We start from the raw sequence: 14,559 nt of genomic DNA, 5'->3' as shown, positions 1-14,559 counted from the left end.
GTCGGGGGGAAGGGGACTGGAGGGGGAGGAAAGGGGACTGTTGGGGGAGGAACGGGACCATGGAGGGGGGAGGGGACTATGGGCCAGGAGACTTGGAGAGAAGAACAATGTAGAATGACAAACATGTATGAAAATGCTGTAATGAAACTCATTACTTTAACTAAAAGTTAATTGTAACAGAAGGGAAAAAAGGTCTAAATTAGGATGAGATAAAAGCAAGATCTAGGAGGGCCTTAAACTTGAAGCTTTCCCATTCTTAGGATCTGCTACCCTGACATATCAGTGTCACCAGTGATGCAGTGCACTTGAACTTTAGGTGTCCTGAGTCTTTATTGGAACTTTATTATGTGGGTGTGATTGTATGAGTCATTGCTATATGAGTGAAATCAGCTCTAGCCAATGCTCTGCTCTTAAGGTCAGGACAAAGGTCTTATACAGCTCAAGCCCCTAATGATGTGCCTAGTCTTTCTAGGAAGGTCAGTGTTACTCTTTTCCTGTTCTTGTGATACAACCTTTTCTAGATTTTTCTAGTCTTTTATTCCCTTCTTTTCTTTTATATTAAATTAATAAACTATTTTTAGACTGGCCATAGATAGAATTACTGAGAATTGAGCAAGAGATGCAGAGATTTGCCAGGCATGGTGATGCATGCTTTTAATCCAGCAGTTGGGAGGCAGAGGCATGCGAATCTTTGTGAGTTCAAGGCCAGCCTGGTCAACATAGTGAGTTCCAGGACAGCTGGGGCTACAGGAGACCCTGTCTCAAAAAAGACCAAAAAAAAACCCCCCAAAACACAAATTTCCGTATGCATATTTACTCCCCCATTACCAACATCTTAAACCGGATTGGCACAGATTATTTGGTTTCCTTTTTGGGGAGGTAGTGTTTTGAGTCAGTCTCACTGTGTAGTCCATCCTTTCCTAAAGCTCATAGCAGTCCTCCTGCCTCAGCCTCCTAAGTGCTGGAATACAGGCTTGAGTCACCATGCCCACCAGGTAGATTTTTATAATCAGTGACTCTCCCCACTGGTACATTATTTTGATCCACAGTCATAGTTTACATTAGCATTCACTTTTGATGTGCATGTTACGTACGGGTCAAGGTGTATATAATGACGTGTATGTACCATTATATTATCAGAATAGTTGCACTGCCTTAAAATCCTCTTGTGTTACCCTTGGGAGGAAGAGGCACATGGATCTCTGTAAGATGAAGGCCAGTCTGGTTTACATAGTTCCAGGCTGGGTAGGACTAGGGAGAATCTGCCTCCCCCCCCAAAAAAAAAAATTCCTCTGTGTTCTGTCAGCTTCCTGTCCCTTCCCTCATCCTCCAAAACCCTGGTAACCTCTGATCATTTTATTGTTTTATACTTTGGCTCCTCACCCAAGTTCTGGAATCATAAGCATGCACTACCACACCCAGATGTAGAGTTTTGCTTTTTCTAGTTTGTCATAGCTGAAAGCGTTCAGGTGTGTGATTTCTTTGGGGCTTTTTGTGTTTGTTTTGTTTTTTAAACTTAGTAACATTTACCTAGTTTTATTCTCTTTTCATAGCTTAATCAGCCATTTCTTTTTAACATTTGATATTGCTCATTGTCGGGATGTGCCAGTTTTTTCATTCATTCCCCTCTGAAGGGCATTTGAGTTGCTTCCACGTTTTGATAGTTCTCGGGAATTTCTGAAGACATCCATCTGCAGGACTGACTTTTTTTTTTTCTTAGCTGTTGTCTTAATGATTATGGCTAACATCCTAAATCTGTAAATTTCTAGGAGTCTTGTTTAAATTGATCAGCATGCCTTCAGTAGCCTACAGAAACTCTTCCTGCACAGCTGCAACCCCCTTCATTCTGCTGCTGCAAATACTGTCTTTGTACACTGTATGCCCATTAAAAGGTTATTGTATTTCTCTGCATTTGTCTTTTAAGTCATAAGGTAAATAAAAAGAGGAATTACAAACCCAAAATATTGTAATATTTGCTTTAGTGTTTACTTGTGTCGTTTATTTTACCAGTGTTCATTATTTTTTCTTTGTTTTCAAATCTTTGTTTACTATATAGTGTCTTTTTACTTAAATCTAATATTATTTCCAGAAAAGTAATAAAGCCACAGTTTTGAAATTTAGCCTTTTTTTTTTTTCATTTTCTAGTCTAACTAAAAAATTATTTACTGTGCCGGGTGTGGTGGCGCACGCCTGTAGTCCCAGCACTTGGGAGGCAGAGGCAGGCGGATCTCTGTGAGTTCAAGGCCAGCTGGGGCTGCAGGGAGACCCTGCTTCGAAAAGACCCCAAAAAAAATTATTTACTCAGTTATACCTGGAGTTAGGTAGCATGGTAATGCTTGGTGGTAATCCTAACACTGGGTGGCTGAAGGAAGAGGATCAAGAGTTCCAGGTCAAGCTGGGCTCAACACAGCAGTACCACCACCAACAAAATTGTAAGAAGTTGCAATACTGAATTAGTAAAATAGCTATTAAAATACTTTTCCAGAGTTGTAAGAAACAAAGAAAGCATTTATATATTCTAATGTAATTTGTAGCTGTTGCTTGTGAATACAAACATTGGATTTGCTTTTTTAAACAATTTCATATTATGGTTTATAAAGGTAAAGAATGAAGTTTTACTCTATTTCTAATGTGGTTTTAAACAATTGTAATTATGTCACCTCATAAAAAAAAAGAAATGTCTAGATGTTTAATAAAGGTCTTAACTCCCTCCAGATTTTTTTTTCTAAGTGAAAGCAGTTGGTGAGCATTGTCATGTCCTGATATAGTGAAATTACTGAAATATCTAATAAGCCACTAGGATTTGAAGTAGTAGCCAGATGTTTTCAGTTTCCCCAGGATGACTTGCACAGCTGAGCATTTACAGTGGAAATGAACATAGTTTGTCATTGTAACAACAAAACAAATAAAACAGAAGTTGTTTCTTTTGAACTAAAAGAAAAATGATAACCAGCATACTTAATCTGGCTTATCTTTGACATCCTAACAAACATGATGAAAAATTGAAGTTCCACTCTTCCCCATCTTTATCAGATTTAGTAAGACAGATTTTATATTCCATAGGAGCCACCCATTTTAAGTATACAGTTTATGATTATTTTAGCAAATATACATATTTGTCCCGTTATCATCCATATTCAATCTTTAGGATGGTTTTATAGGGTATTTTAGACATAAACTATACAGACTTAAGATAGTTTGCTTTTGTTTCCATTGTGAAATCTGCTGCCGTTCTAATCTTGTTTGTCTGTATGTGATATTATTTTCATCTTATAGCCATTAGTGTTTTGTTTTTGTCACTGGTCCTGAAAAGTCAGAACATGAAGTGCTTTAGTTCTCATGCTTTGATTTGGTATTCATTGAGCATCTTGGGCTCCAAATTTTCATCAAATTTGGAGAATTTTTAGCCACTTGTTTTTGTTTGTTTTTTTTATTGTTGTTTCTATTTTGTTTGGTTTGAGACAGTGTCTCTCTGTAGCCCCAGCTGACCTAGAAATCACTACACAGACCAGGCTATACTCAATCTCTCAGAGATCTGCTTGACTTTGCCTCGTAAGTGCTGAAACTAAAGGTGTGTGCCACCATGCCTGGCTCATTTATATGTATATGGTGTGTGTGTGTGTGTATTTCTGTTCTGATTCTCATTACTTTTCATCAGGAGCTTCAGTTAAGCAGATGTGGTGCTATACTAAGTTAAATTCATAGTTCACATATGCATTGTTCTCTTTTCCTTCTGTTTTTTATGATTTTTGTTGCTATGTCTTTAACGTAACCTTTTATTTTGCAGTATTTAATTAGCTACCAATTCCACCATCTAGTATGTATGTTTTATATATATATAATTTTATGTGTATGTTTGCCTGCATGAATGTATATGCACCACATGTGTGCAGTGCCTGAAGAGAGCAGGAGAGGGCACTGGATCCCCTGGAACTAGAGTTACAGATTGTTATGGAACCTGGGTCCTCTGCAAGAGCAGCCAGTGCTCTTAACCACTGAGCCATCTCTCCAGCCCCATCCAATGTATTTTTAAAGATGTTGTAGACATCGTCCTTTTATCTCTAGAAATTTAGTTTGGGATCTTTTTCTTTCATATCTCTGTTTAACTTTTCAGCAGATATAATGTAGATGTAATTATTTTAAAGTCATTTTCCGCTAATTGTAGCACTTAGGTCAGGTCATCAAACTTCTGTTAATTTTTAATGTGGTAATAGAAAACAAACTCACTTGATAAGATTAGATAGCAGACAGTGTGAATTTTGCCTTATTGAGTAAGAGTTCTTAAGCTTTGGTCCAGAATGCAGTTATCTAGAAGTGATTTGATCCTTAAAATATAGTTTTTAGGATCTTGTATGTACAACAAATGCATTATTTGGGCATAATTACTTTTTGTTGCTGGAGCAAAACTCTTGAGTACTGCCTCTAGTGAGCCATGGATTGAGATTTTTCTTTCATGGTTAGTGAGGACAGACACTGTTCCTTCTATATACCCACACAGAACATTGTTCTTTCTATTCTTTCTAGTGGCTTCCTTCTCTGCCTCTGATATTTACATCTCAGTCAGGATCTGGCTAGTACTTGGATGAATGTGTTGTCAGGGAAACCTAAAGATCTTCCCTTTACCCTTCATCTCTAGCTGCCTTGTTCTCTCAATCTCTAGGTTCCCCTGAGTCCCTCCTACCTACTGGAAGGTTTGAGACAGCAAGTAGGAGCAGTCTAAGGCTCATTTGTGTCTCATCCTCCAGGGACCACTGTGCTTCGTTGCCTGAGGTCCAGTGTCTTCTGACACTTGTTTTATATATTTAATCTGGTTTTTTAGTTGTTTGAATTGGGAGGCATTTTTTTTCCTTCTTGTTCAGAAATATAGGTTCCTAAGTTACTTTTTAGTAATTATAAAAACCTTAAATATTAAATTACAATCATTTTTAAATTTAATGGAGCAGTTTTACTAGGGACTGGCCTTCCTAAGTGTTTGCACTATCTAAAATCCAAACACTGAGACATTTTTAATTCTAAGTTTAGACCAAATAATGTCAAAGCCATGTGTCAAGATGGCTTAAGTCACAGTTCCTTGTTTGCATTTGAACACCTTCAGTGGTTATTTGTCTAAGAAAATTACAGTTATTTTATGCTTAATTACAACCCATAATAGAAAATATAGTAATTTTACATCTCAAATAGAACAGAACTCTTTGTTTACACAGAAAACACTGTGAAGTACTTTTCTATGTTAACTATTTACTGTTAACAAAGCTGTTATTCAGTCAGAATTCTTTGTATCTAATCTATATCCTATTTTAATAGGCATGTTATTTAGCTTCCTTTTTCCCCCTCTCACATTCTCTGCCCACATAATTCTATAATCTTTGTGATTATAAAGTGAATATTCAGGACTAAAGAGGTGACTCAGCCATTAAAGCACTTGCTGCCCTTGCAGAAGACCCAGGTTCAATTCCTAACACCCTCATGGTGTCTAACAACTGTCCATAACTCCAGTTCCAGGGAATCCAACTCCTTCTTCCAGCTTCCACAGGCACTGCACAACACCCATGCACCTACCTGTATGCAGACAATACACTCATGCCCATAAAATAAAAAATAATAGATAAAAAGTTTAAAATGAATATTCATATAAAGCTTATTTTGTACCCTACAGATAGCCTTAGGAGGTATTGTTTTGTTCCTTTATTGTTGTTAGTTATTTGTTATAGTTTCTTGAAAAGGGATCTTGGCTGGACATAGCAGCTAGGCATGATGGCTCACGCCTTTAATCTCAGTGCCCAGGAGGCACAGGCAGGAGGATATCTGTGAGTTCAAGGCCAGCCTGATCTGCATAGTGAATTCAGGCCAGCTGGGGCTTACAGGGTTCCCTGTCTCAAAAAAAGACAAAAAAAAAAAGAAGAAGAAAAAGAAAAAATATCTCCTATGTAACCCAGACTGACTAGTATTGACTAGTATTCTCGTTGTAATCCAAACTATCCAAAGCCTCAATCCTCCTGCCGCAGCCGTAAGAGCTGACATAACAAATGAATCCTATCATGTTTGGTTAGTACTATGCTTTTCTATAAAAGTTGTTAAATTTGGAGGCTGGAGAGATGGCTTAGTGGTTAAGAGCACTGGCTACTCTTGCAGAGGACCTGGGTTCAGTTCCCAGCATCCACATGACAGCTAACAACTATCTGTAACTCTAGTTCCAGGGAAATCTGATGCTCCCTCTTCCAGTCTCTGTAGACATTGCATGCACATGGTATAGTTACATACATGCAGGCAAAGCACTCATGCACATAAAATAAAAATAAATAATTTTAAATTTTAAGGTGTTACAGTTGCTTTAAGAGCTTTCAGTCGTTTCTTTGAATGAAACAAGAAAGATGGTAGATCCCCACAGATCCTCTACAAGAAGAGTTTTCATTATTTTAGTAAATCACCTTTATTTTTTCTCTTTTTAAACAGGCAGCAGACATGATTGATTCTGTGTATTAAGAATGCTGTTCTTTGTTGGTATTTATTTGTTAACAGGTACTTTGGAAGTTCGTCTTATGGGGTGCCAAGATATCCTAGAGAATGTTCCTGGACGGTCCAAAGCAACATCAGTTGCACTGCCTGGATGGAGTCCCAGTGAAAACAGATCGTCTTTCATGAGCAGAACGAGTAAAAGTAAAAGTGGAAGTAGTCGAAATCTCCTAAAAACCGATGACCTGTCCAGTTCAGTAACCATACTTTTTAAAATCATATCACAAATTAAAGGGACTTATAGGAAGCAGAAAAGTAACAAATTTTACTCTTTTGAAAATACGTGAGAATGAATGGCAGATAACATGAATTCATTATTATCAGTCTTTATGCCAACATGAAGGTATAGAGAAACCATGACACTTATTCTTCTAGGTTCCCAGTTTGATTCTTAATGGTTTAGTAGCAATTCCAAGCACGTTTCCAAACTGAAAATTGGGTAAATAACTAATGGGTAAGATGTGTGTGTGCTGGGATAGTCACTCAGTAATCAATTTAGATAGGGTGGTAAACAGGGTATGGAAAAATCAGAAAGAGATTTCAGTGTGTTTTGAAGACATTCTAAAACAAAGTACACCTTTAATGTATAACTAGGCAGATGACAACTCGGGGCACTATAGGATATAGACATGGCCTGTACTTAAAGGGCAGCTTTGGAAGAGATATGAACTTAAGAATTGTTTTGAGGGAACAAATTCTGTATGTAGCAAATGGAGAGGGAGAAAATCTGGATGATTGCTACAGATACATCTACCAACAACGTGGAAAACAGCTACCTATTTGTCTTTTTAGTTGAATTTTTATATGTGTGAAATAGCACTTAGTGCTTATGTTCCAATCATACATGAAAGCTAATTTGGGAGGATCTAGTAGGAGTATTCACATATATGAAAATGGCCATTTAAGATCCAAACAGTTCATTTTGATCATGGAAAACTTTCTTTTCAAAGAGTCTTAATACTATCATATTGGGATACCGTTTAAAGTTTTTAAGCAAACATCTAAATTCTAATTACAGATGATGTCTGTGCTGTTTTGAAGCTAGATAATACTGTGGTTGGTCAAACTAGCTGGAAGCCCATTTCCAATCAATCTTGGGACCAGAAGTTTACACTGGAACTAGACAGGGTAAGAGAACTTTTTACTTGAATTTTTGTTAAGTTTATAATTCACTTTGAATGTAGGTTTTACTTTTAGAAGTCTTTAAGAAGTTTTATTGGTAATAGTAAAAGAAGAAGCTTCATATTTTTTGATGTTTCTTATCTTATTATAAGTCATCTTAAGATACAGGTGAATCTCAGGTTGTGGTAATAACTTTAAATTTACAATGAATTAGTTTATGTCAACTCTGAATCTAGTACAAAATTTGTGTGTGTGTGTGTGGAGTGGGTTGAATTTTGAGTTGTTTTGTTTTATTGTTTTGCTGTGTAATGCTGGCCTCAAATTCCAGTGCTCCTGCTTCAGCTTGTGCTGAGAGTATAGCTGTCACTGCCATGCCCGGCTATTTATAATTTTAGTGGTACACAGTCTTAACTGCTGCAATAATTCTTCTTCCCCAAGATTTGTAAGTTATATTGGCAAAATTGGCTTCAAAAGGAGCTCTTACACTCAGTGTGTCAATGTTTCTCAGGAATGATATAAATGGCTAGAATCTAGTCTGTCCATGTTATATAAAAACAGAAATTAGCACAGTACATTCAAATATGCATGGTAATTTTTTTTTTTTTAGATTTAAGTCTATCCATTGGTATAAGAAGAACGTACTAAAACTTTATTGTATTTGATCTAAAATTGGTGATACGTTTTTGTTACTTAATCATTTCCATGGTGTTAAAAATTACATATATCAGTGAAAGCAGATGTACAGGTCCTAATGATGTGATAGGCTATGGAAGTGTTTTACCAATTACATCTCTAGCCTCTACCTATGAAATGTTTTTCCAATTTATCTTGTTCTCTCTTCAGAGTGACCATCCTAGTTCAGTCCTTTACCATTGCTTTTATTGTCTTAAAATTATATCTGCTAGTTGAATGTCACATACAGGTACTTAGCCTTTCTGTGTTCCAGTTTTCTTACCTTTAGTACTGTCCCCTTCAGTGGTATGTGACGTGTGAGGATTTCATCTAAATTCTTTAGAAAAAGTAGAAGAACTTAGCGTCCAATATTTTATGAAAATAATCTACTAACTAATCTCTTTGTACCTAAGTGCTACACTCATCTTCAGCAGACACTCTTTTCATTATGGGATTCATTCTTGGGTTTAGAATCATTCATTTATTCATTAAAGCATTCATTTATTTAATCAAATATTTACTGACTCCTGCTGCATCTCAGTTACTTCAGGGGCAGATTAACAGTGAGCCACATAAACAAAAGTCTCTTAAGGAATTTATACTTAATTGGCTTTTCAGTATGTGTCTCATTAATTGCAGACTACTATTATGGACCTATAAGAGGCTACCACCTTTTTTCCCTAGTCATATCTTTATTTTAATGATATTGGCTTTAAAAATAACAAGGATTTTGCTAGATTAAGTAAGGTCTTTACAGTTTTTGGTTAGTGGACCTGGGAAATTCATGTAAGACTTGACTGGGATTTCTGTGAAGAATAAATTTGAGGGAGAAGAGATGAAATGCATGTACATTGACAGGTAGCTATTCCAGAAATGTAACCATAACGTAGTGAGAGTTGAACTGAAATTTGGTAGTAGAAATAGAAAGAAAATATGTGTGAAAAATGAAAGGAAAATCACTATAACTTAATAACTAAGTGGATCTGAATATATAGCAAGAAATTTGTTCATAAATAACAAAGAAAATTATGCCACAAGAGTGGAAAATAATTGTATTGGAGTAGTTTCTAACTTAAGGAACTAATATCCTGGGCCTGGGAGATGGCTCAGTGGTTAAGAGCACTGACTGCTCTTACAGAGGACCTGGGTTCGATTCCCAGCACCCACATGGCAACTAACAACTGTCTATAACGCCAGTACCAGGGGATCTGATGCGCTCTTCTGACCTCCACAGGCATGCATGACACGGGTACACCTACCTACATGCAGGCATTACACTCATACATAGAAAAAAGTACTAGAACTAGCGTCCTGGCTAGAGATCCCAGGTGAATATCCAGTTGTGTAAGATCATCCTTCATGTACAGATCTTCTATCTACTGGGCATTTTGTAGGACCTAGGTTTGCAGAGCTACGTAGCTGTAATGTAAATTTCAGGTTAATAAATACTGATTTTAAGTTCTGTGCAAGCAGCATTCTTACTGGTCTTGATTGGTCAAAATAGTCAAATATCTTATGCTTATAAAGAAGACAATAGATAGTAAACAAATTTTTTAAAATCTGCACTTGCAGTAAAAGAAATAGAGCTGTGTAAGAGGGGATCAGGAGAGAGGAACTGCTGTATAGACAGTAATTGTCAGGTCTCCTAAGGAGACTACACTTGGCCTGAGACCTGGTGTCAAAAAAGTGGACAGATTGCTAAGATCTGAAACGTAGTCTCAACAGAGGAAACAAATAACTCCCTAGCCCAAGTCAGAACTTGATGTGTTTGTTGAAAGAGGAAAAACTGATATAGAAGTGTGGTGTGAAGTAAAACAGCAGAGGCAGATAGGTGCCACATTACCAGTGACTTTATAGACTATGAGGCAGAAGACATAAAGGGTTTTTTATTGTTGTTGTTGTTGTTGTTTTGTCTTGTCTCGTTTTCTTTTGCTTGAGACAGGGTCTCACTTTTTAACTCATTTTAGCCTCAAATATGTGGTTATCTTGCCTCAGACTCCAAAGTGTTGGGATTTTCAGACACGTACTACTGTGACTATAGGCTTTTAAATTATTTGTTTATTTATTTTTTTATGTGTATAAGTGTTTTGCCTGAATGTTTGTAAGTGCACACGTGCATGCAATGCCTGCTGAGGTCAGAAGAGGGTGTAAGATCCCTTGGAACTGGAGTTAATAGACAGTTGTTAGCCACCATGTGAATGCTGGGAACTGAACCCAGGTCCTCTGCAAGAGCAGCCAGTGCTCGTAACCTCTGAGCCATCTCTCTAGCCCCTGCTGTAGGTTTTAATAGGGGACTTGATCTCTGGTTTACTTACCATCTATTATAAACACTAATAAAAAAGTTATTAAACTATAACAGGACTTTTTAGAGTGGTCAAGCAATCCTTCATAAACCATATCCCAAAAGTAGGAAGAGGCGGGGGTTCTATGTATGTTCATACATGCAGCATTGTATTTATTTTCAGTTTTTATTTTAAATTACATGTGCGTGTCTGTATGTAGGTTATATGCACGTGAGTGCAAGTGCCTGCAGAGGCCAGATGCATCAGATCCTCTCAAGTTGGGGTTATAGGCACTTGTGGACAGCCTGATGTGGGGACTGCAAACTGGGAACTGAACTCAGGTCCTCTGGAAAAGCAGTGCATGCTCTTAACTACCAACCCATCTCTCTTAACTTCACAGAACATTATTTTACATAAGCTTTTCCAGTGAAGAATTGCCAGGATGATGAGGTGGACAATATGCTATTACATGTAGAATAATTGAGGGAAATTGGTTTTAAACCTATGAATGAAGAAATTTATCAAAGACTTGACTCATTCTTTAAATTTAAAAGGAGGAACATGTGGAGAAAGAATTCAACTGGGAATAGGACTGGGGTTTCAATTTGTGTGTTAACTCTTATCAGCTGGTAGTGACTCTATGAGCCCTCACTCTTTGGGACCTTTCCTAGACAGGTCCTGGTTTTGAGAGATTACTCTGATCAAGTAACAGTATTTACCAAATGCTTGAAGAGATTGACTGTGACTTTTCTGAAGGACATAGCAAGAGCTGTTTGATGTTAGATTTCAGATCTTACAGTCCAATTATTTTTCAGTTGTTTGATAATGTGGCAAACTATATGCTGGCCGCTTGACTCACTCTCTCTAAAATGAGCATAAAAGTGAAATGTAAGAATGTTAGGTAGATAAACAGACACAGCATGTCTACAATGCCTTTATTATCCTGACACATTTTAACCAGTTAGTGATGTTCTTTCTTTTTTCAAACTTTTCAAAATTGATTTTGTAGCTGGGTGAGGTGGCACATGCCTTCAATCCCAGCACTTGGGAGGCAGAGGCAGGCAGATCTCTATGAATTCAAGCCTAGGAGTTCCAGGCCAGCTGGGGCTACAGGGAGACCCTGTTTCAAAAAGACTGAGAAAGAGAGAGGGAGAGAGAGTGAGTTGATTTTGTATGTGTGAACATTCTTTTCCTTCTCCTTTAATTTTGTGATTCATTTCTTTAAACTCAATTTGAACAGTCCTGATCTTATCATCCTAACTCTTGTTTACAAAAAGATACCTTTCCCTTTTGTGCCATTATATGTATTGTATGCCCTATTTTCCCAGTATTTATTTACATTCGCATTTCCCCAGTAAAACCATGAACTATTTGAAAACAAGATGAGTAGATTTCTCAGTTTTTTATCTCCATCACAGAATATACATATTTACAAATATTAATAGGATGACTAGGAATTATTTATGCAAAAACAATTATTAAAACTAAAATATAGGGGCTGAAGAGATGGCTTAGCAGTTAAGAGCATTTGTTGCTCTCCCGGACGACCTGAGTTTGGTTCCTATCACCCACATTAGGTATTCCCATTCACCTATACCTCCAACTCCAGGGGATCCAATGCCCTCTCTGGCCTCTGAGCACTTGCACACATGTGTCACACACACACACACACACACACACACACACACACAAATAAAAAGAAATATTTTTTTAGGACCTTTTTAAAAACCTAAGAAGCAGTTTTCCTCAGTCAGTCTATTTTCTTGTTTCACTTCAGTCTACCTAAAGGACATGACACTGTTGATTCAGTGATTCCCAAATAAATACTCTTCAGAATCTGGGAAAGAAGGGCATGTTTAATTTGAAAATGTCTTCTTCCCTACCTATTCTCATCATCCTCTACACCTGAATCTGATTTTATTCTCCATGCCTTGTATGTTACTAGAAAATCATTGTTATAAAGCACAACAGTAAAGTTATTTTGAAATGCTTTTTTTCTATCACTTTGGTCTTTATATTAGTACTTAAGGCCACCATTAATTACTATGATTGAAATAGCAAAAGAGTTCGAAATGTTTCTTCCATAAAAAGCCCTAAGATTGATGCTTCAAAAGATAAATTGAGTCAATGATAATTGTGAATTTTCAGATTTGAGACTATAAGCCGAAGAGCTATTGGCAGCTGAACACTGTTGGGTGAGGGAGAGTTGGTCTTCTTTAAGGAGTGACACTAGATAGGCTGACCAGGTTCCAATGGATGACCTCGCACCAAGGGACAGCTGGGGGCACACACTTGACTTGATAGACCTAAACATATATGACAGAATGTGTGAAATCCTGTGGGCCTTCTATGGGGGTGTGCAGATAGGGGAGGGGAATCTAAATATGATTAACATATTATGAAATGCACAAAAATTTAATAAAAATATACATTGAAAGAAATAATGTAGAAGAATGAGAAAGATATTCACATCAGAAAATTAAAGGAGGGGCATTGAACTTAAGTGCACCATTATTTTTTATTAAAATATTTTATTTATTTGCCTTCTATATGTATGCATGTACTGCCTGCATGTAGATAAATGCCCCCGTGTCATGCAATGCCTGTCAAAGTCAGAAAAGAGCACTGGATTCCCCTGGAACTGGAATTACAGATAGTTATTAGCTGCCATGTGGGTGCTGGGACTCAAACCCCGGGCTTCTGCAAGAGCAGTCAGTGCTCTTAACCACTGAGCCATCTCTCCAGGCCCAAGAGCACCATTATTTCAGAGATGGATGTTTAATTTGAACTTGATGAATGGAAGGAATTTGGACTGGCACATAGGAAGCACTAGTAGGAAAATCTGTCTACTTATTTTGTTTGGGAAATAAATTCAAGTATAGAAATAGGAACAATTAAGTGTAAAGTCATGGGGACTGAAAAGTATATGAGTGTGGTATAAAACGGAGGCTGCAGAACTTTTTAGAGGATATTGTCCGACTTAGGAAAAGTTATACATAACTATGGTAACATTATAGAACTTATAGTTTCTATTCTAGTTGTTTGTTTGTCTCTTTCCCTGTGAAAGAAGCACAACATGTTTGCTAGGGAGACTTTCCAAGCGTGGATCATGGCATTACATTGTTCATTGTCACCTGTCTTGTGTTTCTGAGTCTCCCATAAGATACCAAGACACATTGGACTCCTGACATGAAACTCATCTCCTGTTTCCTCAAGTGGTTGATTTCTGTTTATCCCCAGGAGCTTCCAGTCTTTTCCTTTCCTATCCTATTTTTTGCCCCCACAGGCGGATAGCTGTAAAGCTTACTTGAATTACTGAACTGTGTCTCAAGATGAGAAATCCTGGTAGGAGAGGAGAGGGCAGGTTAAAGTACTCCCCTGTCTCCTCTTTTTGGCCTTGCTTTTCACAGCAGTGCTCATCTATTGCTATCATCCCTGCTGGCTGACCCTCTTGCCAAGATCCATCTTCACTGGATTCTTTTAACTGTTGCCTCTTGTTCATTTATCCTAGGTATGGTTATAGACTGTAACTATTGCTAAATGCTTGGATTCTTCTTGCTCTTTGTTCTTTAACTACACCTTAATAAACAGCAGTATTTTTAAAACTGTAATAATTCAACTATAAACCTAAAAACGTACAGCCAATTTTGTAAGAGATGCAGCCTAGCTCAGAAAATTGTTATTGGATATGTCAATGCTGATGTAATGAAATGCTTCTTCTAAGTTTCTGGTTATTAAATAAATAATTTTTAAAAACTTTCTTTAAATTCTTAATGGTCATCTGCTTGCTGCTAGAACCCTGACTAATATATTTTCTAATCTAAGCTTTCTTTAAATGCTCACTGAAGTCCAATAAATAGATAACTACTGTGTGCACCTTTGTAAATATATTATCACCTTTCTTTAGCTCATGAATTTCCCAAGCTGTGAAGAATTTCTCTACCTTAATACAAACAGAAAGCTTCCTTTT

At 37.1% G+C, this 14,559-nt stretch overlaps 1 protein-coding gene across 2 annotated transcripts in view; it reads left to right on the top strand.

Moving 5' to 3' along the window:
- Pkn2 (protein kinase N2) overlaps positions 1-14,559 on the top strand; it is a 137,143-nt gene that overhangs the window by 84,555 nt on the left and 38,029 nt on the right. The window contains exons 7-8 of one of the 2 annotated variants that reach the window (XM_008828292.3): positions 6,520-6,705; positions 7,532-7,641. In XM_008828292.3, coding sequence (XP_008826514.1) covers positions 6,520-6,705; positions 7,532-7,641 — 296 coding nt within the window. The remainder of the gene's footprint in view (positions 1-6,519; positions 6,706-7,531; positions 7,642-14,559) is intronic. The other variant, XM_029561198.1, reaches the window with a different exon arrangement.

The sequence above is a fragment of the Nannospalax galili genome, unplaced genomic scaffold (genome assembly GCF_000622305.1).
Source record: "Nannospalax galili isolate Female #2095 unplaced genomic scaffold, S.galili_v1.0 scaffold153, whole genome shotgun sequence".
Lineage (NCBI taxonomy): Eukaryota > Metazoa > Chordata > Mammalia > Rodentia > Spalacidae > Nannospalax > Nannospalax galili.
This window is presented reverse-complemented; position numbering and strand designations above follow the sequence as displayed.